General features: G+C 48.3%; 1 protein-coding gene across 2 annotated transcripts in view; it reads right to left on the minus strand.

Moving 5' to 3' along the window:
• The window catches only part of HTT (huntingtin), a 1416422-nt gene that overhangs the window by 185061 nt on the left and 1205826 nt on the right, over positions 1-25535 (minus strand). For both annotated transcript variants that reach the window (XM_069203496.1, XM_069203501.1), the window contains 2 exons: positions 11290-11419; positions 9856-10011 (listed from right to left, as the gene is read on the minus strand). In XM_069203496.1, coding sequence (XP_069059597.1) covers positions 9856-10011; positions 11290-11419 — 286 coding nt within the window. The remainder of the gene's footprint in view (positions 1-9855; positions 10012-11289; positions 11420-25535) is intronic.

Consider the following 25535-nt stretch of genomic DNA (forward strand, 5'->3'; position numbering starts at 1 on the left):
TCCCGTCTCCCCCCTCCTTCTCACCTCTTCTTTAGCCAAACTCCCCGCCGCTGCGTCCCCTGCAGCCCCTCCCACCTTCCCCCTCCTTCTCACCTCTTCATTAGCCAAATTCCCCGCCGCTGCGTCCCCACCCCCCAGCCCTCTCATAGGACAGGCCCTCCCGCCTCCCAGCTGCCACACCCACCCTCCCCTCCTCTTATGGCAGCCACGGCGCGATAGCAGGGAGCAACCTTTGACCCTGCTTCTGCAGGCAGGTCGCTCCCCGCTCCGCCTTCCGCGCCACCTCCTTTCCTGTTTCTTTTTGTCAATTTCCCCGCCGCTGCGTCCCCTGCGGCCCCTCCCGTCTCCCCGCTCCTTCTCACCTCTTCTTTAGCCAAACTCCCCACCGCTGCGGCCCCTCCCGCCTCCCCCCTCCTTCTCACCTCTTCTTTAGCCAAACTCCCCGCCGCTGCGTCCCCTGCGGCCCCTCCCGCCTCCCCCCTCCTTCTCACCTCTTCTTTAGCCAAATTCCCCGCCGCTGCGTCCCCTGCGGCCCCGCCCCCCCAGCCCTCTCATAGGACACGCCCTCCCGCCTCCCAGCTGCCACTCCCACCCTCCCCTCCTCTTATGGCAGCCGCGGCGTGATAGCAGGGAGCAACCTTTGGCCCTGCTTCTGCAGGCAGGTCGCTCCCCACTCCGCCTTCCGCGCCACCTCCTTTCCCATTCCTTTTTTGTAAATTTCCCCGCCACTGCGTCTCCTACAGCCCCTCCCGCCTCCTTCTCACCTCTTCTTTAGCCAAACTCCCCGCCGCTGCGTCCCCTCCCGCCTCCCCTCTCTTTCTCACCTCTTCATTAGCCAAATTCCCCGCCACTGCGTACCCTGCGGCCCCTCCCCCCAGCCCTCTCATAGGACAGGCCCTCCCACCTCCCAGCTGCCACTCCCACAGTTCCCCACCTCTTATGGTAGCCGCGCCGCGCCCAGCGCCAGAACCCCTGGCCCTCTCAGACACACCTACTCCCCCCTCACCCTCCACTCTCTCAACCCAGGCTCCCGCCCCACATGCACCACATCTAGCCCCACACACACACTCATGGTCCCTTCACCTGCCACACCTGCCACTTCTCCTGCTCGTCATCCCTCACACCACACACCAACCATAGCGACCCCACCTTCAACAAACACAACACCCCCAACACAAGACTCACCCACCCTGCCCCCACCAACCAACCCCACAGCACACCAGTCCACAACCAGAACACACCCCGCAACAATACCCTCACGCACCACACCAACGCCACCCACCACAACCACCTTAACTGCCTGCTCCTAAACATCCGCTCCCTTCACAAACATACCATAGAACTCTGGGACCTCATCACATCACACTCACCTGACATCGCCTTCCTCACGGAAACCTGGACCAACCCCTCCTCAGAACCCGACATAGCCGTAGCCACCCCCAAGGGATACAAACTCCAACACAAAGACCGCCTCAACAGGCCAGGCGGTGGCATCGCCATCCTACACAGAGACACCACCAGCTCCCAAGACACTATCGGCAACACTGAACGCATGCACTTCCTCATCCACATCAACAACAACTCCACCCTCAGAGGTACACTAATCTACAGACCACCGGGACCACGCCCCGCCTTCTGCGACACCATCGCCGACAGCATCAGCCCGCACGCCCTCACCTCCACAGACTACATCATCCTTGGTGATTTCAACTTTCACTTAGAAAACCCACAAGACCACAACACTACCTCCCTCATAGACAACCTCACCAACCTCGGACTCAAACAACTGGTCACCGCACCCACCCACTCAGCAGGACACACGCTTGACGCAATCTTCACCTCAAGCCAACACATAGCTTACACCCACACCACCGAACTCCTCTGGACTGACCACCGCTGCGTCCACTTCTCCTTCACCAAACCCCCCACACACTACCATCAACACACCACACCCTACCGCATGTGGGACAAGATCCCCACAGAACGACTAAACTCCCAACTGGCCCATACCTCCCCCGCCCACACACCACACCACACACCACACACACGACCCCAACACAGGAGCACACCACCTCTCCAAATGGATCACTACCTGCGCAGACACACTAGCCCCCCTCGGAAAACACATCGCCACCCGCAACATCAAGAATGCCCCATAGTTCACCCCTGAACTCCAAGAATCCAAGCGCAAATGCCACCAAGCTGAGAAAATATGGAGACTAGAACCTTCCTCAACCAACTTCTCCACCCTCAAAACCACCATTCGCACCCATCACCAACTCATACGCACTGCCAAAAGAGATCACTACAAGACACGCCTTGACAACAACTCTCAAAACAGCAAATAACTCGTCACCATCATCAATGAACTTGCCAAACCCAAAGCCAGCAACATAGACCCCCCCCCACACACAGCCCCTATGTGACACCCTTTCCAACCACTTCCTCCACAAAATCCTGGACATCCACAGCAGCTTCATACCACACACACACACACACCACACATACCCCTCACTCACCCAACCCCGACCCCCACTCAGGACCCCCCCACCACACACTCCACATGGACCCCCACCACAGACGAAGAAACCGAAAAAAAACATGAACTCCATCCACTCCGGTTCCCCCTCCAACCCCTGTCCACACCGCATCTACAACAAAGCTAGCCCTACCATTGCCCCCATACTCTACAACATAATCAACTCCTCTTTCGACTCCGCCACCTACCCAGACCCCTGGAAGCACGCAGAAATTACCGCTCTCCTAAAAAAAAACAAGCCGACCCGGAGACCCTCTCCAACTACCACCCCATCTCCCTCCTCCCTTTCCCCGCCAAGGTACCAGAGAAATTAGTCAACACCCGCCTATCCCACTTCCTCAAAGCAACAAACACTCTTGACCCCTCACAATCTGGGTTCCGCAAGAACCACAGCACAGAAACCGCCCTCATCCCATGCACTGACGATATCAGGACCAAAGTCGACAAAGGCGAGACCGTTGCAATCATCCTCCTAGACCTCTCCTTAGCTTTTGACACCATCTGCCACCACACACTCCGCACACTCCTCCACAACATAGGAATTCTCCACAAAGCCTTAGACTGGCTCACCACCTTCCTCACCGACCGGACCCAGAGAGTCCGCCTTCCACTCCAACACCATCAAGATCACCTGCGGAGTCCCCCAAGGGTCCTCCCTCAGCCTCACACTCTTCAACATCTACATGATCCCCCTAGCCAACTTCCTCAGAGCACACAGAATCACTATCCTCTCCTATGCAGATGACACCCAACTCATACTCTCCCTCACCAGCAACCCCACCACCGCCAAAACCAACCTACACGCCGCTCTCCTCGACACCGCCAACTGGATGACCACTAACCACCTAAAGCTCAACTCAAACAAAACCGAGATCATCATCTTCGGCCCCAACAAAACCACATGGGACAACTCCTGGTGGCCCACCGCCCTAGGCCCCGCACCCACCCCCGCAACCCACGCATGCAACCTCGGCATCATCCTTGACCCCTCCCTCTCCTTGACACAGCAAATCAATGCTCTAACCTCCTCCTGCTTCCACACACTCAGCACTCTAAAAAAAATCCTTCAAATGGATTCCCCCAGAAACCAAAAAGACAGTCACCCACGCACTCATCATCAGCAGACTGGACTACGGTAACGCCCTCTACGCCGGCACCACACTCAAACTCAAACGCAAACTCCAGAGAATCCAGAACACAGCTGCATGCCTCGTCCTTGGCCTACCCTGCCACAAACTAATCTCACCACACCTCAAATCCCTTCACTGGCTCCCCATAGACAAGAGAATCACATTCAAGATCCTCATCCACGCACACAAATCCCTTCACAACACCGGCCCAACCTACCTCAATGAAAGAGTTAACTTCCACACTCCCACACGCAACCTCCGATCAGCCGACCTCGCCCTAACCACAGTCCCCCGCATCCAGCCACCACCTCAGGAGGCAGGTCTTTCTCCTACCGCGCCCCCAAAACCTGGAACTCACTCCCCACCGACCTTCGCAAAACCAAAGACCTACTGGTCTTCAGAAAGAACCTCAAGACATGGCTGTTCGATCAGTGACCCTCCCTGCCGCCCCACCCCCCCAGTTTCCCCTCCCCCGGCGCCTTGAGACCCTCACGGGTGAGTAGCGCGCTCTACAAACTTTTTGATTGATTGATTGATTGAGAGTTGGTTGGGAGGGGGACTCAACGGCATTTGCGGATGCTGCAAAGGAGTGGTTGATACCAGTGGCGGGAATCTGCAATAATAATCTTGTATCATATGCTGCAAATTTAAAATAAATGACATTGGCATCTAGACTGTTGGCTCGTGCTGTTGCTCTTGGGCGCCTGAGTGGTGCTTTTCTCGAAATGAGTGTTGAACATATACTTGTTTACTCTCTTCTTCTTCCTCTTGGCATTTTATTCTTAGGTCTGAAGGACTACGCGCCACCGGAAACAGACCATCGTCAGAGTAGATTTCCTCATTGTCCTCATCAAAAGATGTTGTGGAGGCGCAGGTGATACCTTACTAGGTGAGGTATGTGAAGGCAGTAGTGTTTGTTGAGTGGATTTACGTCATATTGCTAAAATTCTTAAGGGCAAAAAGGAGGATCATCCGGAATCTACTGCTGTCGAAGAAAATTGTGTTGTCGACTTCGACGACGGGGAATGATTCAAGCATGTTAATCTATGAAGGATACCCCAATACTGGAGAATCTTAAAATGTCACTGACAACAAGAGGTGCACAAGTGACCTTGTTAAGCACCCAATTGTTAAACAATCTGCCCTCTAATTTCGAATAATTTAGAATGATAATGGTTTCATTGACAATAATGCTGCCAAGACTTCAGAGTCCTGTGAGGAAAACATGCTCACTTTGAGGCCTAGGACTAAACTACACTTCATGCTCCTTTTCCTGGAGTACCATTTTTACTATTGTGATCAAGGAAGTCCATATTATTTGTGACTGTAGCAAACCAGTATTTATGTTTAAACCTCATAGTCCTTTGGTCAAAATGTAAGTTACTTTAATTACTGGCACAGGTCTTCGAGAGTTCCAATAACTAACGCACTGACACGGTTCTACCCTCTATAACCTAGGATTAGTATTCCTTAACAAAAAATACTAAAAAGCAAATCAAAAGCGTAAGACAAATCTAATGTGGTTTGAATCCCAATGTTGCTTGCACGCAGAAAGAAACTTGCTATCAAGGTAAACAGCTGCACTTTTAGAGGCTGCATATGTCAGAGCCGGTGACCAAGGCTAGCTAGTTGGCTGGCACAACACAGGCTTTGGAAACACCTGCCCGCCAGTAGGAAGAATTCCATTTTATCCCACTGCAGTAGATCGCCTGGGATATTACTTAAATAAGTAAGCAGCTCTAACAAACAGTAACCAGAAATACTGATACAGAAACACCATATGGCTATTATATAAGCTTGAAGTGGTATATCATATTGTAACCAATTTTGTTACCTTGAAAACCAACACAATAAGCTATCACAGAGGAAGCGAAATACTTCTTGGTGCAGTACCAATACAAGGTATTTCAGATCAAACCTATGCAGTGTTAGGATCTACATAACAGACTGACTACATGTAAACTATATTGTCTGTCTGCTCGCCTGCTGGATGAGCAGGTAGGTCAGGGCAAGCCTTCATCCAGCAGGCGAGCCAGCAGGAATTGATGGAGCCTCCAGGTGGACCCTCTGGCAGCCAGCACAGGGAGTTGCAGCGAGGTCTCAGCAGCACAGCAAAGAGGGATGCCCACATAGCAGGAGGTGCAGAGAAGATGTTCTGGTAGCTGTGTAGTGCTGTGGTTCTTGGTGCTAGGAGGTCTCAGGACCGGAAAGACAACAAGCCCTGGCAATGGCAAACAGAAGTGGTGCACATGGGTTCCGGCCAAGCAGATCCAGAGAGGGACCACAGACCAGTTGCAAGGTAGGTCAGACCTCTGGAAAGCCACCACCTGTGTTGTAGAGCCTTGGAGAGTCCTTGGGACAGCAGGATCCACAAACTAGTCATCATTGTTGAGGGTCCTGTGGACGCAGGGGAGTAACACCTTCACTTCAAGGGAGATACCCTTCTTGCTTTCCTAAGTGCAGGCCCTGTGATACTGGAGGATGCATAGCCACAGGGTTGCAGAAGTCTTGCAGAACTTTGGAAACAAAGTTGCCGTAGGAGCGCTCCTACTGGTTACAGTCTTGCTCTTAGTTCCAGCGAAGAACAGCAACGGTTCCCGTGTCCAGGTCACAGAAGTGTCTTTCACAGGAGACTTGCAGACGGTTCTTGACGTCCTGCAGACGAATCTAGGGTTCCAACCTCAGGAGAACCCTTAAGTAACCCAGGAAGGTGGATGGGCACTTACTGCAGTGACCCACCTATCAGAGGGGGTCAGGGATCTCACCCAGCTGGATTAACCAGTCAGATGCTCCCAGGGGCCTCTGATCATCTTATTTCCAAGATTGCAGAATCAAGTGCCCACCTGGCAGAGCTCTGTGCACCTCCCTATGGGAGGAGCTGGGCGGGTGGTGGTCACTCCCCTGTCCTTTGTATGGTTTCAGGCCAGAGTGGGAACCGAGGGTTCCTGCACTGATGCAAACTGGTTTATGCAAGGAGGGCAACAAATGTGCCTTTGAAAACAGTCTGGTGGTGCTCAAAGGCACCCCTCCATAGCCCAGTGACACCTATTATGTGGTTACACCTCTGTCTTACATGAAATCCTTTATTTTTGCCTTCCCCTGCCAGAGTTAAGCTCAGCAACAGGAGGGCAGAAAAGTGTCTGGGGTCAGAAGCAGCACAGGCTTGCATGCAGACCCTGCAAGGCTGTACAGGCAGACTTTGGGGGATCAACTAGGGAACCCCCAGAGTACAAGGTATCATGAAACTAGTACTGGAATCAGTGTAGTTGCATGATTCCACCAAGTTTGATACCAAAAAATGAAATTGTTTAGTGAATCCATTATGTAGTTGAACAACTCATGTTGACCAGTGTCCACTACATACCTTAAGATAGCTTCCCCGCACTTACAGAGCAGAGAAAATTTTGTCTGTGGTCTGTAGGGGCACCGCTGCTCATGCAGGGGTGCCCTCACACTTAGAACCATGTACCCTTCCCTTGGGCTGAAGGGCCTGCCTTTAGGGGTGACTTACATGTTCAGAGTGCAGTGACCATGATATAAGACAAACCTTATATCTGGAGTGAAAGGCGCATGCACCATTTCACACAGGCTGCAATGGCAGGCCTGTAAGTCACAGTTTTCATGGGCCCCCAATGGTGGCACAATACATGCTGCAGCCCTTGGGGAACTCCCGGTGTACCAATGCCCTGGGTACCTAAGTACCATATACTAGGTACTTACATGAGTGCACCAATATACCAATTGTGGGGTGTATAAGTTACCATACAACTACATTTAGGGGACAGAACACTGACACTGAGGTCCTGGTTAGAGGATCCCAGTGAAAACAGTCTAAACATAATGACACTAGGCAAAATGTAGGGGGCAACTATGCCAGAAAGATGCTACTGTCCTACATGGATCATCAGTAAAGTATCCTAAGGAAGTAAAAATTTTGAACTTTGGCAAAACAGTAATTTGAAACATAATAATAATAATAATAATAGTAGGCATTGCCTCATCATTAGTCATTTAGTTGCAGTTCTTTAAGAGTCTGCTATTACAACCAGTAAACCCAGCATTTTGCTGTCATGTTTACCATTTCCGTTGGCTCTTGGCACACCTGCAGCAGGGATACTGTTAGGCTCCAGACAATTTAGTGCAATAAAGGAAAAAACAAGGGAGCAGGCCTCCTGCATCTCTATACAAAATGACCTATCCCACTCAGGACTTCCCCTATCCTGCTCCAATTTAGGGAAGAGATGAAAGCACAGCTACATCACGGTGCAGTATTAGTCTACTTCCACATTCAGAGTCAAGCCACCCCTACAATCACTCTTTAACTGTATCTTTGCCTTTGAGACTGTACAGCACTCCACTGTCTTCCTGCTAGCATTGTGCTACACAAATAACACATACATACATATTTATATATACACTTACTTGCTTTGTGCAGCCGCTACTGGCCAGGTCTCTGAGAAGACGTGTAAAATCTTGTTGTGTCCTCTCTACAGGGCTCTTTTTATTGTAAAAGCCTGTCTCCACAATCAGGGCTGTTCTCTAGTAATCCCTGAATCTCTGTTAGTAGTACCCCTCGATAGTTGGAGTTGCACTGTGATGCAACTTAGACTTGATGTGCCCCGCTTAAGATCTCATTTTGCTTTTAGTGAATGATGTCCCAGAACAACTGAGAAAATGACTGCTTTTACTTGGGACATGAGTTCCAGAAAGTCATCGCCCCTAGAATTTCCTCCCAAATTTTGGTGCCACCTCACTAACATGGGGCAATTTGGCACAACAATAGGGCAGAAGTGTCCCTTAACACAGGGTCTGTACAGTATTTCAGCTGCCCTAATGCATGCCTCCTGGTCACTTATGTCCTTACAGCACACCTTGTGTCCCACAAGAGCCTTTGAAAAGTTAGATCAAGCTGAGGAATTTCTGAAGCTCTAGTCCAGTTTACCATACTACCAGGACCTTTCAACATACCCCACCAAAACTAAATTTCTGGCCGAGCTCCTCAATGCAGATGTTAATGGCTTGCTGATGGATTGGCCCAAAAAGCTGGAGGATCACAAAGTGGATAAGTTGACAACCATCAGCCTCAACATGTAGCAATGTGTTGATACAACAAGATTATATTATATTGTTTTGTCATGAGAGCTTAAGTTTCTATTGACTTGGTGAGCAAAGATTTACATTCTCACCCTCGCTTCCCTGTCCCACTCACAACCTCTATGACAGACAAGTCTCACTACATACTATCAATCTGTAAGAGTGCTTTGTGATGAGGTTTGCTGGTTGTACCAAACGTTCGTTATAGGAGTGTAGTACACCTCTCAGTGTTATCAGGTATTTTCTGTGCTGTGTGGTGTTGAGTCGGTAGTGTGTGTTTTCCTTCTATAAAAATAAAATAGTGACAGGCTACCTAGGGGTAAACTGCTATATAGTTTGAAGTTGTATTTCTTGATATGATGTTGCACTGTAATGTGGTATGTTGAGTTGTGGACTGTGTTTGATAATGTGGTCTGGTGTTGCGTAACAAGAACAGCCATGACAAGTTGATCTCTTTGAATGGGTGGAGTGGATGGAATTCTATTGTGTGGCTAAGTGGTGTGGTGTAGTAAATGGTAAGGTGTGCTGCTTAGTTACATGATCTGGTCTAATCTAATGTGGTCTGTTAGGGTGTACTGGGCACTACAGTGTGGTATATGGCATGGTGTGCTCTTGAATGAGGTTGTGCAATCTTGAAAAGCATTGATGCGTGTTATGTTGAGCAATGCTGTTGTTTAGGAGGCCGGTAACACTGGTGTGTGTTAATATGTGGCATCTTGAAGTATGGTGTGATGTGTTATGAAGTGCTTGTGGTATACTGAGCTTTTAAGAGGGCAGCAGAGTACAGTGGTATTGAGGCTTCAATATGGTTTCAAGTATTGTGGTGAAATGTTATTCAGTGTTATTAGGGTGTGGATTGGATCGATGTTGTGTTGTGGTTTTGGATAGAAGAATGAAATGAGATGAGCTTAAGGCTAACGTAGTGCTTTATGAAAAGAGGTGTGTCATAATGGATTGCATAATATAATGAGTTATTAAACAATTACAGATTTTTTACACTGCTGCTATAAGATCTAGACAAGTCAAATCAATAATTTACAGTGCATAAAAATTGGTTCCTATTGTGCCCTGTATATGTAACTTGTTTCTTACCATTCCAAGAACAGCAGCTGCCTTGCAAACTGCAGGCACCAAATACTGATTTAGGATCTCATCTTCTAATGGGTGCACTTTCTGTAACTCAGTCAGGGTCGAATACATCATCTCAAACTGATTTCTTTCAGTGAACAAATCAGAAACTGCCAGAAGCTGAAAGCATGGAAGGAAATACATTTAACTTTTTTATTTCTGACATTAATACACTGCATCGTATACGTCAAACTGTTCAAACCAAGCACACATTACATGTGACATAAAACTGAAACAGTGTTGCAATGGTATAAAGCCTGATGTATTATACTATTTTGCATATCCTAAGTCTCGACATCAGAAACCATCAGGCTATGCACCTGTGCAATATGAATAAAAAACAATAGAGAAACGTTACAAATCACACTGTGATTCATATGCAGGTGATGTGATACACCGAACCTCAAAAGCCAGAGGATCTCAGTAGCCAAATTGAATAGGCACGTTTTTTTTGTCCCCAGCACTTCTCTATGTGACACTAGTGATAGGTGTGACTTGGCTGGTGATCTTGGCTGATGTAGCTCAATGAGCTACATGAGTTACCCTTACACAAATGAGTACAATTCAAACTCCTCACCCAGTCTTTCAACACACTACCGAACTCTGGCCCAGTATACCTCAACAATCACCTCTACTTTCACAAACCTTCCAGACACTACTCAGCAGAGCCTCCTCCTCATTTGTTGAATTCTGCAAAATGTGAGGAGTACTTTTCCCATATTGTCTATTGGCCCTAGTTTGGCTTCTCCCACCTGCTTAATGATGTCAGGATACCGTCCCGGATGATAGTGCATTTTACAAATCACCAATAATATTACATCTACCGATTCCCACTAGCCCTTAATGTCACTGTAGTAGATCCACTAGGTATGTGTAAAGCCTTAGCATTAAGCATACTGAGAAGCATTGTGTTCGGGCAGAGAACATGCCCTGTGCTTTATGTGTGTGAATACATATGGTCATAGCTCTCTGGTACATTCTCGCAAGCAACCACTGTCCAGCCCCTATAAGTGAGAAAAACCACACTGGCGGCCACTTCTATTAAGTGGCATCAGGGGCTAGCCATGTTAAAGTGGCCAGAACAGAAACAGCAGTCAAAGAATCAGTTAGAATGAACACTGGCTTCTTAGGTGCTCATGGTCCTAAGAACAATAATCAAAATGTATTCCTATCCTAAAGCATTTCATTCTATTCACCAACAATTCAACCTTTTTTATCATTATCCTGTGTTTGTGGGGATATAATATGCATGATATGTAAGGTATCACACTGTCTTGAATTACAAAATCGACCCTCTATTTAAAAACTAATATCACGTGTCAGTGTAAGTATATGTGTCAAAGTTATTTGAGAACTTTCCTGATCACTCTTATTTTAAATAACTTCCACATAACTTACCGATCGCACAACTTCACTTATTAAGATGACGGGTGTTCTCTTGCTTGGGCTAGCTGGAAGTATCCATTGACTATACAATTCAAGTAAGAACTGAGAACAAGAATGTATATCGACCCCAGCACGATGTTTCCTGCAAAAAAACAGCAACAAAGGACAAATTATTAATGCAAAAACGTTAAGCTTGAATAATAAACATACTGCAACATTGGTAATTACAAATTTTGATGACATACATTCTCTCATGGAGGGAGTGCCCATAGTAGAGACTATTATCCCCATTCAAAACTTGTAAATCCAGCAGACGTTTACGCCATTAACAAACATCCTAATAAGGTTCTTCATGAACTAGCTGCCTCGGTCATCCCAGACCTCTAAGCATCAACATCCCCTCATCCATAAGGATGGCTTCAACGCTGCTCAAATTTGGGGAAGAGTTCTTTAAAGAAAACATTGTTGTATGGTTTCTACTAAGATAACAGGACTACGTATCAGGACTGCAGAACTTTAGAACATAAGGGAGTGAGTCCTTCCACACCACTGGAGAGTGTCTGACCAATTCCTGGCTAGTTAACAGTGCCTCACTTGAACCCCTACCCTGACTGGGGTGAAAGGTGATTAAGGCAACATGAACATGACACTGACTCCCCAGGGAAGTTGTGGAAACAAATTTCACCCTTTGGTTATATGATTCATGCATGCCCCGGCGAAGCACAAGAGAGATACGAGATATGTTTTCAATACATTTATTGAAACAATCGTAATCTTGCATAACAGGAATGAGCAGCTATAATTATGCAAATGAAATAAAGCAAAGTAACCAGCATTGTGAACATGATAAAGATAATGAACAATCCAACCATTGTGATTAATTCTAGAGATTCTAGATGTTCTACCCTAACCCTAACACTATACTGAGAGCATAGCAGGTGTACCCTTCTGCCTGGCCTGCCCTGAAGGATTAGTCTTAGCCCCATACCTGGAAACTGTATCAGGAGTTAGCCTGCAGAGTGGGTGGCAATCTTTTGAGGGAGCTAGTAGATTAGCGCCAGCAGAACTGCATTTCAAACATAGCCTTTGTCCCATGATGGTCACAGAAGGTATGCCCTTCTGACCCTTCTGGGTCAGTGTATCATTTATATAATAAAATCTCACTGTGTCAGAAGCATATCTCTGATGCAATGCTATATCTAGATGTTAGAAGCTGTACCTGATCGTTAGTGCAAGCACTAGGATATCTTGCACTGTGTTTCTAGCCTTGAACAGAATGTACTGACTGTATGTTGAGAAAAAGCTAACTAAAACAAGCAACTTGTACAATATATTCCTCGAAGAATATCATGCGAGCGAAGTGAAATGTTTAAAATGTCATTGCTAAAAGCGGTGTAGCTAAAATGTATAAAATATTAAATATATAAAACAAAGCTAAAATGGGGCAGCCAACTCGGTCCAAGAGGTCCTCAAGACAACATTAATTATGGAATTATGCTGAATATCTTAGTAAACAATAACCTTTCTATCACTCTCAACTAATAACAGCAGAGTTCTTGATAGTGGCAGGGTGAAAAACACGTACCATGCACAACAGTTTAGCTTTGATGCTGCCAATGAAACATAAACATAAACAGAAGCAAAAGGTAATGTCAATACCAGAAGCAGTACAAATAAGGACATGCCGTATCCACAACAGACCACAGAATGAATGATCACTGCACAAACGCATAGGCTGAACGGCTGATTTGATGTGCTAAATCGAGGCGTGATTATAGAAATACGTTGCTTTGCTCCAGAAGGAAGGTTCTGTGGATGCGACAATGCCTTTTATATATGTAAAGAGGCTTATAATTAAATACTGCAACTTAAGCTGATGAAAATGCCGTTTTCACTCTCAAAGGTAAGACACAGTGGAGCTTTAAGAAAATGGTTGGCTCTATATGTGGCTTATGCACTTCTCTTCAGATTACAGCTTCCAATCACAACATTATCATAAGGAATTCAGCCATTCATGGTTCATAAATTACATGATAGCAACACCTGTTACATAAATGTCTAATAAACAGCAAAAGTGCTGTAGCAAGCACAGGTATTTTGTGTGTGAATATCGGAATATAAATCTGGGTTGCACAAATGTTTATTGCACACGGGTGTAAATGTGGTGGTGTAATGCTTACTACTGCTGCTATCCTGTGTTTAAGTGATGACAATTTTGGCGTATAAGGGATCTTAAGAAAAAGCAGATTATGTAATTTGCTCAGAAATTCACAGCTCAGTTACTTGTGCAAGTTGAGAATAAAGCTCGAATCACCAGAGTCATCAATCAGCAAATTAACCACTAGACTGAATTTCCTCCTATTTGTGTTCACAGTCTTAGAAGTTAGGTGATCCAGGGAGAGGGAACAAAAGTGCGTAAAATGTTAAGAATGATTAACATCCACCCAGCACTGCCCCGCACTGGTGATGCCCACGCTAAATGCCAATTTGGGGCTGGAGGTCTTGGGTGACTTATACCTAAAGGCAAATTCATAACTTTGAAGGATCTGCAGACCTGAACCTGCTGAACTGCTTTCAACATTCTCCTATATTACAAACTGTGTAGTGGCTGCGGCGCTGTACATACCACATTTCCCAGCATACCTGCATTCTTGCAGGCCCTCTCCTGCCTTTAAGAGAAACCTGGTCGTTGTAGTGCACTCACTATACTGAGTAAGAACCTATGCTTCCACACCCTGGTCAGGTGCAATCCCTCACATAGATGCCTGATAATTCCTCTGTGTGCCACTATGCAGGGAAAGACACCAGTGACCACATCTAGAGCACTGTTGCACTGGCGGACAGACATTGGTGTAGACCTAACTGATGAAGACTGGAGGTATTTCTGCTCCCAAACTAGAATGTTGTAGCCAAACTACAGGCTGCGACTAATACATATAAAATTCTTGCATCACACCTACCACACACCTGTCACTCTGCTGAATGTGGGCCCTGTCCAGAATGCAACTTGTAAGCGCTATGGTATCAAGGGAGGTGATTTTTTGCACCTTGCGTGGGGAGGTACTCAGCTGTCTAACTCCATGGACTTGATAACAGAGACTCTTGTGCTTCGTGCTCCACTTGAAGCTCTACTAGGGTATGTCAAAATCTTTCCAGCTGGCTCATGTTGCTTGCTGGTGATGCTGCTGCTTGTTGCCCAGAGAAGGGTGGTGATGCACTGGAGAAGGAGGCACAGCCTTAAATATGATGACTTGCTGCAGGATGCAGCATGTTCACAAGAAAGACTGTAAGACTACTGGGCATTGGTGCAGGTAAGTTCCCACCCCAGAAACATCTGGAGCCTCCTCACTTTGTACCTGGCACTCTGCACAGGTGTGAACATGCTTTCCCTAACACTCTCATATACATTGTTTTATCAACATAAATGCTTGAAACATGGCCATTCCCTGCATTTGTATCAGAGTATTATAGTGGTGTGAAATTTCAGCAGCCTAGGGGCTGACATGGTGCCAGCCCAGGCCTTCAATAGTTGGGGGTCCCTGAAGACCGCCCAGTAATGACTTGTTACAGCGTCATTTTAGGAAGCTGGCTCTGTATATACTATGTCAAAATGATATAGTGTGCACAGAGTCCAGGGGTTCCCCAGGAGGCTTGACAGAGGCAATATTAGATAATACTAATGCTCTATTTTTGGTAGTGTGGTCAAGCAGTTAGGCTTATCAGAGGGTAGTGTTAAGCATTTGTTGTACACACACAAGAAATAAGTGAAAACACACTCAATGGCCAATATGTTTTTATATAGAAAAATATAATTTTGTTAATTTATTTCTAGAACCACAAGATTCATTTAGCAGGTAAGTACATCAAATAAAAGGTACATTACATAGTAATACATAGGACTTTGAATAGAATCAATATTGTACACAGTTTTTGGACACTGCTATTTTCAATAGTTCCTGGGGGAGGTAAGTAAAGTACAGTTTCTGAGGTAAGTACCACACTTACAGGTTCAGTCTCCAGGGCATAGGTAGTCCACCGTTGGGGGTTGAAGCAACCCCAAACACCCAGCACCAGCAACAAAGGGACAGTCAGGTGCAGAGGTCAAACAGGAGCCAAATTAACGTGGGCGCCTATGGAGACAGGGGGTACTCCGGTTCTAGTCTACTTGTAGGTAAGTACCGCGTTGTTGGAGGTCAAACCAGGGGGGTTTGGAGGAGTACTGGAGGGGCTCCAAGTAGGCACAAAAACACATCCTCAGCGGCACGAGGGTGGCCGGGTGCAGTGTGCCAACAGGGCGTCGGGTTCTCAATAGACCTCCATGGAGGGACCCAGAGGTCACTTAGGTGCTGCAGGCAGGGCATAGTGGGGCCTCTCGGGCAAGCCACTGACTGGGCAAGGGTGAGGGACGCCTGCTGGTCGTTGCTGCACCAGTGGTCCATTTCTCACAGGCCTGAGGGCTGTGGGTGCAGTGCTTCTCCAGGTGTCGGATATCTTTGTCCTGGGCAGCTGCGGTCAGGAGGGTCCTCTGGATTCCCTCTGCAGGCGTTGTCGTGGGGGTGCAGAGAGGTCAGCCCAGGGTGGACACGTCGTGGGAGTCGCCTGGGGGTCCTCTCTGGATAGCTGTTTTCTCTGGACGTGGGCCGGGGGCGTCGGGTGCAGAGTAATTGGACTCACACTTCTGGAGTGAGGCGAGAGTCCCTTTAGTTGGTTTCTTGATCTTCTTTTTGGACAGGTCCACTGTCCACTGGAGTTTCTTGGTCCTCAGTGAGGCAGGCAGTCCCATGGAGGCTTTTCAGGGGGTCACTAGTCCTGCAGAACGCGTTGCTTCTTTTCTTGCAGCTTTTTGAAGCAGGAGACGGGCCGGTAGGGCTGGGGCCCAGTCAGTTGGTGTCTCCTTCTCTTCTCTGCGGGGTTTGCAGCTCAGCAGTCCTTCTGATTTCTTGAGCTTGTCAGGAATCTGATGATCTGGGTACTAAATTAGGGGTGTGTTAGGGTCCGGGGGCAGTAATCAATGGCTACTGTCCCTGAGGGTGGCTACACCCTCCTTGTGCCCACTCCCTCTGGGGATGGGGGCATATCCCTATCCCTATTGTTCCTACTCCTCCAAAGCAAGATGGAGAATTTCTCAAGGAGGGAGTCACTTCAGCTCTGGTCACCTTAGGGGTGGACCTGGCTGGAGGGGTGACTCCTCCTTGTTCCTTTCATTATCCCTCTGGACTTGCCGCCAAAAGTGGGGGCTCATCCAGGTGGGCGGGCATCTCCACTGGCTGGAGTACCCTGGGGGCATTTTAACATCAGGCCTCAGCTTTTGAGGCTCACCACCAGGTGTTACAGTTCCTGCTGGGGGGAGGTGTTGAAGCACCTCCACCCAGTGCAGGCTTTGTTTCTGGCCCCAGAGAGCACAAAGGCTCTCACCTCAGAGGGTTAGAAACTCGTCTCTCAGTGGCAGGCTGGCACAGACCAGTCAACCCTACACTGAAGGATTGGGTAAAATACAGAGGGTGTCTCTAAGATGCACTCTGTGTGCATTTTTTAATAAATCCAACACTGGCATCAGTGTGGGTTTATTATTCTGAGAAATTTGATACCAAACTACCCAGTATTCAGTGTAGCCATTATGGACCTATGGAGTTCGTTTTGGCAAACTCTTAGACCATATACTTAATATGGCCACAATTGACTTGACACTGTAGGGGCATATTGCTCATGCAGCTATGCCCTCACCTGTGGTATAGTGCACCCTGCCTTAGGGCTGTAAGGCCTGCTACAGGGGTGACTTACCTATGCCACAGAAGTATTTTGTGTGCATGGCATCCTGAGGGGGATGCCATGACGACTTTGCTGTTTTCTCCCCACCAACACACACAATCTGCAATGGCAGTGGGCATGTGTTAGGTAAGGGGTCCCTTAGGGTGGCACAACACATGCTGCAGCCCTTCGGGACCTTCCGTGGTCACAGGGCCCTTGGTACCACTGGTACCTTTTACAAGCGACTTATCTGTGTGCCAAGGGTGTGCCAATTGTGGAAACAATGGTACATTTTTAGTGAAAGAACATTGGTTAGCAGGGTCCCAGCACACACTCAGTCAAGTTAGCATCAATATCAGGCAAAAAGTGTTTGCTGGGGTGGAGGGGGGAGGCAGGGGACAGTAACTGCAACAAGGAGCCATTTTCCTACAGTCTTATTTTTGACAGTAGCCCCAGGTGTGTACAGTATCAGCCCTGTAATTCCTGGGATTGCCTGTCAATTCCACACTTCCTCACACCACCCCTCCCTTTAAAAGGAAGGTGTTTCAGCCTTTAAAGAGTGCCTGGCGTTACAAAGTCATGAGACTTAACTCATGGCTCTGTGAGGCCAGGTCACCTGCTCCATGCTCTGAACAGATACACTGTACATGCTTCTGTGCCTCTTCTATCTGCTTAGAGCATAACCCTTTACAGATGTGTGAGTGACTGCCAGAGCTCTCGTGGCCATTGAAACTTCCCTACCCATGCCCTCTCCCTGACGTTGCTGGAAGTCAACATAGCCGCAGGTTATTTCAGTCAACATACATGGTTTATAAACATCACAGCTTGTGGTCACACATACATTCCATTATGCAACTGTCACTTGATCAATATTTTATCTTAAATGATTGTTGTCAACATTTCAGACAAGCCTCTGATCGATGGCCCTTTCTACAGGTGCCTACCTCTTGTCGGCAGCTAGGCTTCTCCTGCTATCAAATTCTACATAGGTGGCCTTCAGATCCTATCAGGGCTACAAGTGGCATGCATGCCCAACACTGACCCCCTTTTTGGCCACTGCCTGCTCATGGTGCCCCTGCAATGAGGCATCCAAGGACACTGTCTCAGTGGCTCCTCTTCTTAGGCCATTGAATTTCTGCCTGTCTTGTTTTGTGTATTGCTCCAACACACTTCCTGTGTTTTTTCGGCCATGGGCAGCTCCCCCCTGTCCTGCCTTTAAGAGAAACCTAGTCATTATGGTGCGCTCACTATACTGAGTAAGAACCTATCCTTCCGGTCAAGTGGACTCCAGCCACTGCATCGTAACCTGGTGTCTTGAGCTTGATGAACCAGTGCCTCACGAATCCCCTGGCGCTGGCCCTGCACTCTTTTGCCATTAAGATGTTCACTTTTCCTCTAGACCTCTTTACTGCCCCATGGTCCCTCACCCCTCTCCAATCTGGCCTAGCTATAATTTCAGACCACAACATGTCCGCTGGGCGCAGCGGCCTTACCACTGCTGGGAGCCCAGATACCACTGCCCGTAACAGATCCTTTCTCCCATGTCATGCCAATTCATTCGCCCTCCCCCTACAGGTGTGTTAACACAGAATCTATTTTTTCCTCCTAAAGCAATGCACTCTGGATGGTGGGCAGCAGCTGGGCCCATCTCATTCCTGGTTGCCCCATGTCACCGCTGTGTTACGCAACCAGATCCCATTGAAGTCCTTCAATGCCGCTGACCACCTCTATGCTCATGCGATATACCTGTGGCCTGGGATCCATACTCTGTGTCTGTCACCGGGGGAGAGGGGCCTGTCACAAAAGAAACATGGCTTAGAGGTCCATAGGCTGTATGTATTCCTTGAAAGCGCCCGAAGCCAATCTACCCAGGCTATTTATCCCTTCCTCACTCAACCCGCTGTGTGCCGCAGTAGTGGCTGCTCCTATGCAAAATGAGTGGGAACCAAATTGTTTTGGGGGGAGCCCTGCTTTGGGCAGGGCCACCCCAAGCACTGGGATCAATTGTAAGCAGCTCAGGTATGTCCCGTCCTCATGTCTAAAGAGTGGTTGGCCCTGCTTTTCTGCCCTGGGGCGCCAGTCACATTTTGAAAGATCTCCCAGCACTTACGCTACTTTGCTGCTGTCCTGGGGCTAATACATTGTCCACCAGTATCTTCAGGTCGGGTCAGCTATGCCCCTAAGGTGCTCGGGCACTGGTGTCCTGTGTCGGTCCATGTGTGGTGCCAGCTCTCTGAACTTCTGCCAAAGAGACGCGAGAAAGCACATCAGCTACTGAATTGTCACAGCCTGGTATGTGCCTGGCCCTAATTGCCATGTTAGCCCTTATCTGACATCCCACCAGGTGACGCAGCGGCCATATCACTAAAGGGCACTGCACTGTGCCCAAATTCAAGGCCTGCACCACTGCATGGTTGTACGACCACAAAGTCCCCCCATATTGTGAAAGCGACAAATATGGGGAATAGCTCCAGCATTGTTATGTTCTAGGTCAGCCCTATCCTGTGGCAGGCTTCGGGCCAGCGTGCCTGCAGCGTCTGTGAATAAATCCAGACGTCTTTGAATAACTCCAGACGTTTTGCCGTCACTGATTGCTTCCTCCACATCAGTGCCCCATTAAAGCTGCCTAGGAAACCCAACCACTGCTCCAAATTCTTTCGCACTTTCTCCATTAACCAAACCCTGTGATGCTTCTTTGTCAGGCACTTCGTCAGCCAGGCGCATAGCGAATGGCCTGCCCACCAGGATCACCCTGTTCAAAAAATTGAGCCTGCCCGAGAGTTGCTGCAGTTCGCCTAGTGCGTCCTTTTTTGTGAGCAGCGATAATAGGTTCTGTTTCAGTTCCTCTACCTTGGATTGGGGGAGTGTACATACACCCTCCAACATATCTAATTCCCAGGAAGGACAAGCAGCTGGCCGCTCCTTCTATCTTATTGCAGGTGAGTGGCACCCTCATTTCTTCAGCCAGGTCCATAAAGGACTGTGGTACATCCCTGCACTTGGTGGTGCCTGCTTTACCAATGAACAAAAAGCTGTTGAGGTAGAGAGTGCACGCTCCTGCTCTACACCATGTTCACAGTTACCAATACAGGAAGCTACTGAATCTCTCAAAATAGGTGCACAAAATGGCACAACCCATGGGCAGACATTTCTCACAGTAACAGGCACCCCCCGACTGGAACCCCAGTAGGTAGTAGCTGTCTGGGTGCACTGATAAGAGGCAGAATGCGGATTCAATATCTTTTTATGCCACTAGAGGTCACTTCCCTGCTCCTTTAATTAAATCAATTGCATCATCAACTGTCGCATAGGAGACTGAACAATTATTCTGGTCTAGCTCATAATTCACAGATTCACTGGGTGGATAGGACAGGTGATTAATGACACTGTATTTCCCAAGTTATTTCTTTGTTACTACCCCTAAAGTGGAAACAATGAAGTTGTCTAGAGAAGGTTTGGGTAAGGGACCCACAATCCTGTCCAGGCCAATTTCTTTTGCCACTTTCTGGTGCGCCACTGCGGGATTGTCCCTAACTGACTTCAGCTTCTGGCAAAAGTGAGAGGTCTGAGCGCCCTGGTATAGGATGATGAAGCCAGACCTTCCTTCTGTTTCGGGTATTTGTTCAGTAACCGTTTAAGCAAAACTGTCCATATGGGGGTTGAGAGCATTGTTGTTGGTTTCCAGGTTACCCTGCCCAGGTGCCCCTTATTGCATTCACTACTTTTTGTTGCTGCTGCCCCTGGCTTTGTATGCCCCTCTTGCCTTCAACTGCCGGGTGGGCTCCTCCACAATTGCTGCAGATGTGTCAAAATATTCAGGCCAGCCCCCATTTACACTCATCCTTAACATATTTCCAACACGTTGTGGTGCGGTTCTTTCCTAATTTATCCCCGGGTTGGGGTCTTAGTTTGGGAATGCCTCAAACTTTCCTTTTACCCCAATCGTGAGGAAACTATGTTACCGCATGCTCACCACCTCTCTGGCTGCTACCATATGGTTGGTGAGCCCTTCTACAGCCTGGTGGTCTCAGTGAGTAACTGGCCAGGTCCGCATCTTTTTCCTGAATCATTCGAAGAGCAACCAAGCACCCCCCTGGTATTTTAGCTGTGCTTTGTGCACTTTTTGCTCATGTAGGAACAGTGCTGCCACGCTCTCGGGGAAATGTTCTACAAAAATGCATACCAAGGTTCTAAATGCCCATAGCCAATTCTATATGGATCTTTCTACTCTTGGTCTGCGCTGTCCCTCCTTTCCTCCTCTTTTTTGTCATGTGTACTAAGATCTAAACCTGCTTGGAGTACTTTTAGGAGTGAGAATACGTCAATGAACTACTTACGCCATATCCTTTCTTTCACTTTCAGCGCATAAGGCTGGCCAGTCCTGTCTCTTAAATTGTTAAGGGGGTTACTTGGGGAGGGTTGAATGTGTTCGCTTCCTGGTTTTCCCCCAGCTACCCCGTGCATTGTCCCACCTGTCCAGGTTTTTGTGAGGTTGGTGTCCTTCGGTGGAGTTGCGCCACTGGTTGCTACTTGCTGTGCTTCACCAGCCCTCTCCTTGTGTACTTGCCCACTCATTTGGTCGCTCAGCACCTGAGGGGTGGTGGCCTCCTTGTCCTTGCTTGTGGTTGCCCCTGCTGCACCCCCTGTGCTCTGTGCAACTGCGAAGTTTGGTGGTTGCCCTGTGGACGCCACTGCCAATGCTTGGCCCTTTCCTAGAGTTAATTACCGGCTAGTATAACAGTGGATAACTTGATGGCATGTGGGGCTCTAAACCAGGCCAAAGCCACCAAGGGGGTGCCCATAAATGGGGTGGGTTTGTGCTTGCTGTGGCCATGCCCCCGTCACCTCTTTGCCGTGTTCCTTCCCGATTAGCGTGGGCTTGCATCTGTGCACCTTGCTGACCCGTTGCTCCACTGTCCCTGAACCAGCTCCTGTGGCTGCTGCAGCACAGGCTTAAGGCCCCTCATTCTGCTCCTCCTCGTAGACCCCATCCCTGCCATTGGAGTATCCCCTCCATCGGCTAGAGGGGTGCAGGGGCCCTATTCTCCTTAGCCCTGCTGTGAAATAACCCTGTTTTGGTGGGACCTGCTTTCCTTATGCCCCGGCCTCCACCCTGCCCGTGGCCCTGCTTAGCAACAGGCTGTCAATCATGGGTTCCTTTGTGCTTCCTTATTGGTCGTGTCTTCCAGCACCTGCTCGTTGACCCAGTCTCTGCACTACCCGGCCACGAGCAGCCTCGCCTTCTCCAGCATTTCTTGGCTAGCAGTTAATGGAGTAGATGGGCTAGACCAATGACTTTTTTCCCTTCCAAATATCTCTTTATTGTATTTTAAGAACAAAAACATAACAAATAAGTAAAGAAGAACAGCAAAAGCCGTCTCTACATGAAGTCAACGGCAAGGTTACAGAGGTGTGGTACAGTTGTTAAATAACAGTCGCCACACCTTTTAAAGCAACATTTACTACACGTTCTACAGCGTGGAGAACTTGCTGATTAGTGATTCCATAGCCAAAGTTTGCCATAAACGTGTGAACCATGTGGATATGGGAGGGGCAGAGGACTGTTTCCAGTGAAGGGCAACCAGCTGCTTAGCCACTCCTAGCATGTGTGAGATCGAGTGCCAGTCCGCATGTGCTATTGCCTGTAAAGTTTGGGGCTGAATGCCTAGGAGGACAGTCTCAGGGGTTGCAGGGATCGGGTAGCGTACCGCTCCCCTGACATGGCTAAGGATTTCCTTCCAGAAAATGGTTACGCCCATGCAGGACCACCTAATATGCAAGAAATCACCCGGGAAAATTGTGTGTAATCGGGTAGGTGTAAGATAGCAGTGAGTCATTACTGGGGGATGCTTTTCATGATTTGTGGTATATCACACCACAAATGATTCCACACCACAAACGATCCCATTGTTTTGAAGACAGTTCCTTTCCAATGTCTGCGTGCCACTTTGTCTGCTAGGGATGGATGTGAGGAGCAGTGTTGGAGAACCTGGTATGTCTGGGTTTCAAAAGCAGTCTGCTTGCGGGTGGGCCCCTTGCACATTTGATGAATGGCAGATTTGATAATATTGCAGTTTAGTGGATTCAGGAAGGTTAAACTCTTGATGGCATTGTGTAACGGTCTGAATGCTTACCCCATTGAAGAGGTCACTGAGGGTGCGACATTCACCCTCCCTCCATTGGCTGAAGGAGTGGGGTTGTAGTGCTGGCAGAAGTCAGAGCTGCGCCCTAGAGGTGTGTTAGGGGACAGAAAGGAGGTGAGTCCTCTTTTGACTGCTAATTTGTCACAAATGTCCAGGACTGTTTTTGTGGGGGTGGAGAGGTAAGTGCTGTGAGGCGTTGCATGTCTGTGAATTCACGCCAGGTCCCAAAGGGGATGACAAGCCACTGCGCGGTCCATGTGTAGCCAGTTTTAGTTACTCTCCTACAAAACCCATTCTGACACAAACTGAAGATGAGATGCCCAATAGTATTCAGGGAGGTTGGGGCAACCCAAGCCCCCACGATCTTGAGGAAGCATCAATACCACGTTAGAATAGTGGAGGTGCCTTACCCCCCATATGAAGGATCAGATATCCCGCTGGAGAGAAGGAATTTTATCCTGAGGGATTGGTGTAGGTAGGCACTGGAAGAGGTATAGGAGTTTTGGCAGAGGGGACATCTTGACCGCTATCAAGCGGCTTAGCCAGGAAACTTGGAGAGGTTTCCATCAGCACAAATTGTCTAAGGCGGACTTTCGATAATCAGACAATTATCCAACATCCAAGTGTTTAAAGTTGGAGTGAGACGGTGGTCTAAGTACTGAATCGATCTAGAGGTCCATTGGAAAGGGGCAAGAGGTTGGATGGTCTGTAGTTCGGATGGGGGGTGATAGTTAGGTTTAAGGCCTGCGACTTGGTAAGATTGATCTTGAAGCCTGAAACTCTTTCAAAGTCTTGGAGTACCTGAACAAGTGCTAGGAGGGAGAACTCTGGCTGTGAGAGGGTCAGGATGAGGTCGTCGGCAAATAGAGCAACTTTGTGAACTTGTCCACCAAAGGAGATCCCCAGATCTGTTTACGTTTGTTGGAGGAGTAGAGTCCACGCACATTGAGCTTGAGAAGCTTAATCCCAGTCGTAGTAGGTATGGGAGAGAAGTAACTATGGTATTGCGGGAGCCCTGGGACATCAGTGGTGTGCGCGTAGCGGGGAAGGGGGAAAAAGGTGAGGGCGTGCTTTGCGCCTAAAGTGAGGTGTCGTTGCCCGGATATACTGCACATGTGTTTAGCGGGGCAGCTGCAGGGATGGGGAGGGGTGATATGCTCAGGGGATCCTGTGGCACAGTCAAAAGGCAGTGCATAGTGAAAACAACATTAACAAAAGGCTAACGGCACCTCAATAGTATGACCAGAAATGTGTGGGGTCGCCGTCCAAGGGAAGTCACTGTAGGAAGTTGGCCTGGTGTGTGGTGAGCACCTATGGTGTTAGCGCCTTATACCAGGTCTAGGTATACCCTGTTAGTGAAGTGTAGGCAGTGTCTAGGAAGCCAGGGCTCTCTAGAGGTATCTGTGGATGAGCAGCCAAGACATATCTAGGAGACATGCAAAGCTTATACAATACCACTGTAGACACACAGCACTTACAAACATAAAAGAACCACACAGTGTTTAAAAATAAACGTACTTATTATAGTAACACAAATACTAGAACACTGAATAGGCAATCCCCCAACTGGAGGTAAGTAGACACACTATTATATACACATTAGCAATCAGTAAATAGCATAGAAAGCAAAAGGCAATGGTAAAAGCAATAGCAAATAGTGAGGGCCCTAAAGGAGGGCCAAACCATATACTAAAAAAGTGGAATGTGAAAAGCAGACCCCCACCGAAGGAAGTGCAATCAGTAAAGGGAAGCTGGAGGAGCTAGAAACCCCAAGAGGTGAGTACCAGAGTGACCCCCAGTGACCAGGAGAGCAGAGGTAAGTACCTGGTTTTCCCCAAAACCAACAGGACTTAGGAAAAGCATTATGCAAGACCCAACCAACACTAGAAGAACCTAAACATGGATCCTGACAGAAGAGGAACTGCAAAGGAAGGGGACAAGTCCAGTTCGAGTTGGAGTGTCCGGTGGTGGCAGGAGCCACTACCCACCCTTCTGTGGATGCAGGATCAGGCCGATGGTGGACAAAGTAGGTCAGCAGTGCAGCACAGGAGTTGAAGAGGAGTCCCAGAAGAGATGCAAGTGATGTCTCATGTCTGCGGTCGAAATGCAGTTGGTCAGTGGTCCTGGAAAACCACCAACAAGCCTTGACAAATGCAAAAGATGGAGAAGAAGGTTTGCAAGCTGAAGAGGACCAGCAAGGTCCAGGGGACACAACCCAGGGAGGGGAGTCCGAGGTGACCCTCATCAGCTGAAAAAGAGGTAGCCCTGACAGGCAACCCACTGGCTGCAGGCACAGGAGTCACAGTGAGGCCCACTCAGCACACTTGAAGAGGAGTCCCACGTCGCTGGAGCAGCAGGCAGGAGACT

Source organism: Pleurodeles waltl, chromosome 1_2, assembly GCF_031143425.1.
Source record: "Pleurodeles waltl isolate 20211129_DDA chromosome 1_2, aPleWal1.hap1.20221129, whole genome shotgun sequence".
Classification (NCBI taxonomy): Eukaryota; Metazoa; Chordata; class Amphibia; order Caudata; family Salamandridae; genus Pleurodeles; species Pleurodeles waltl.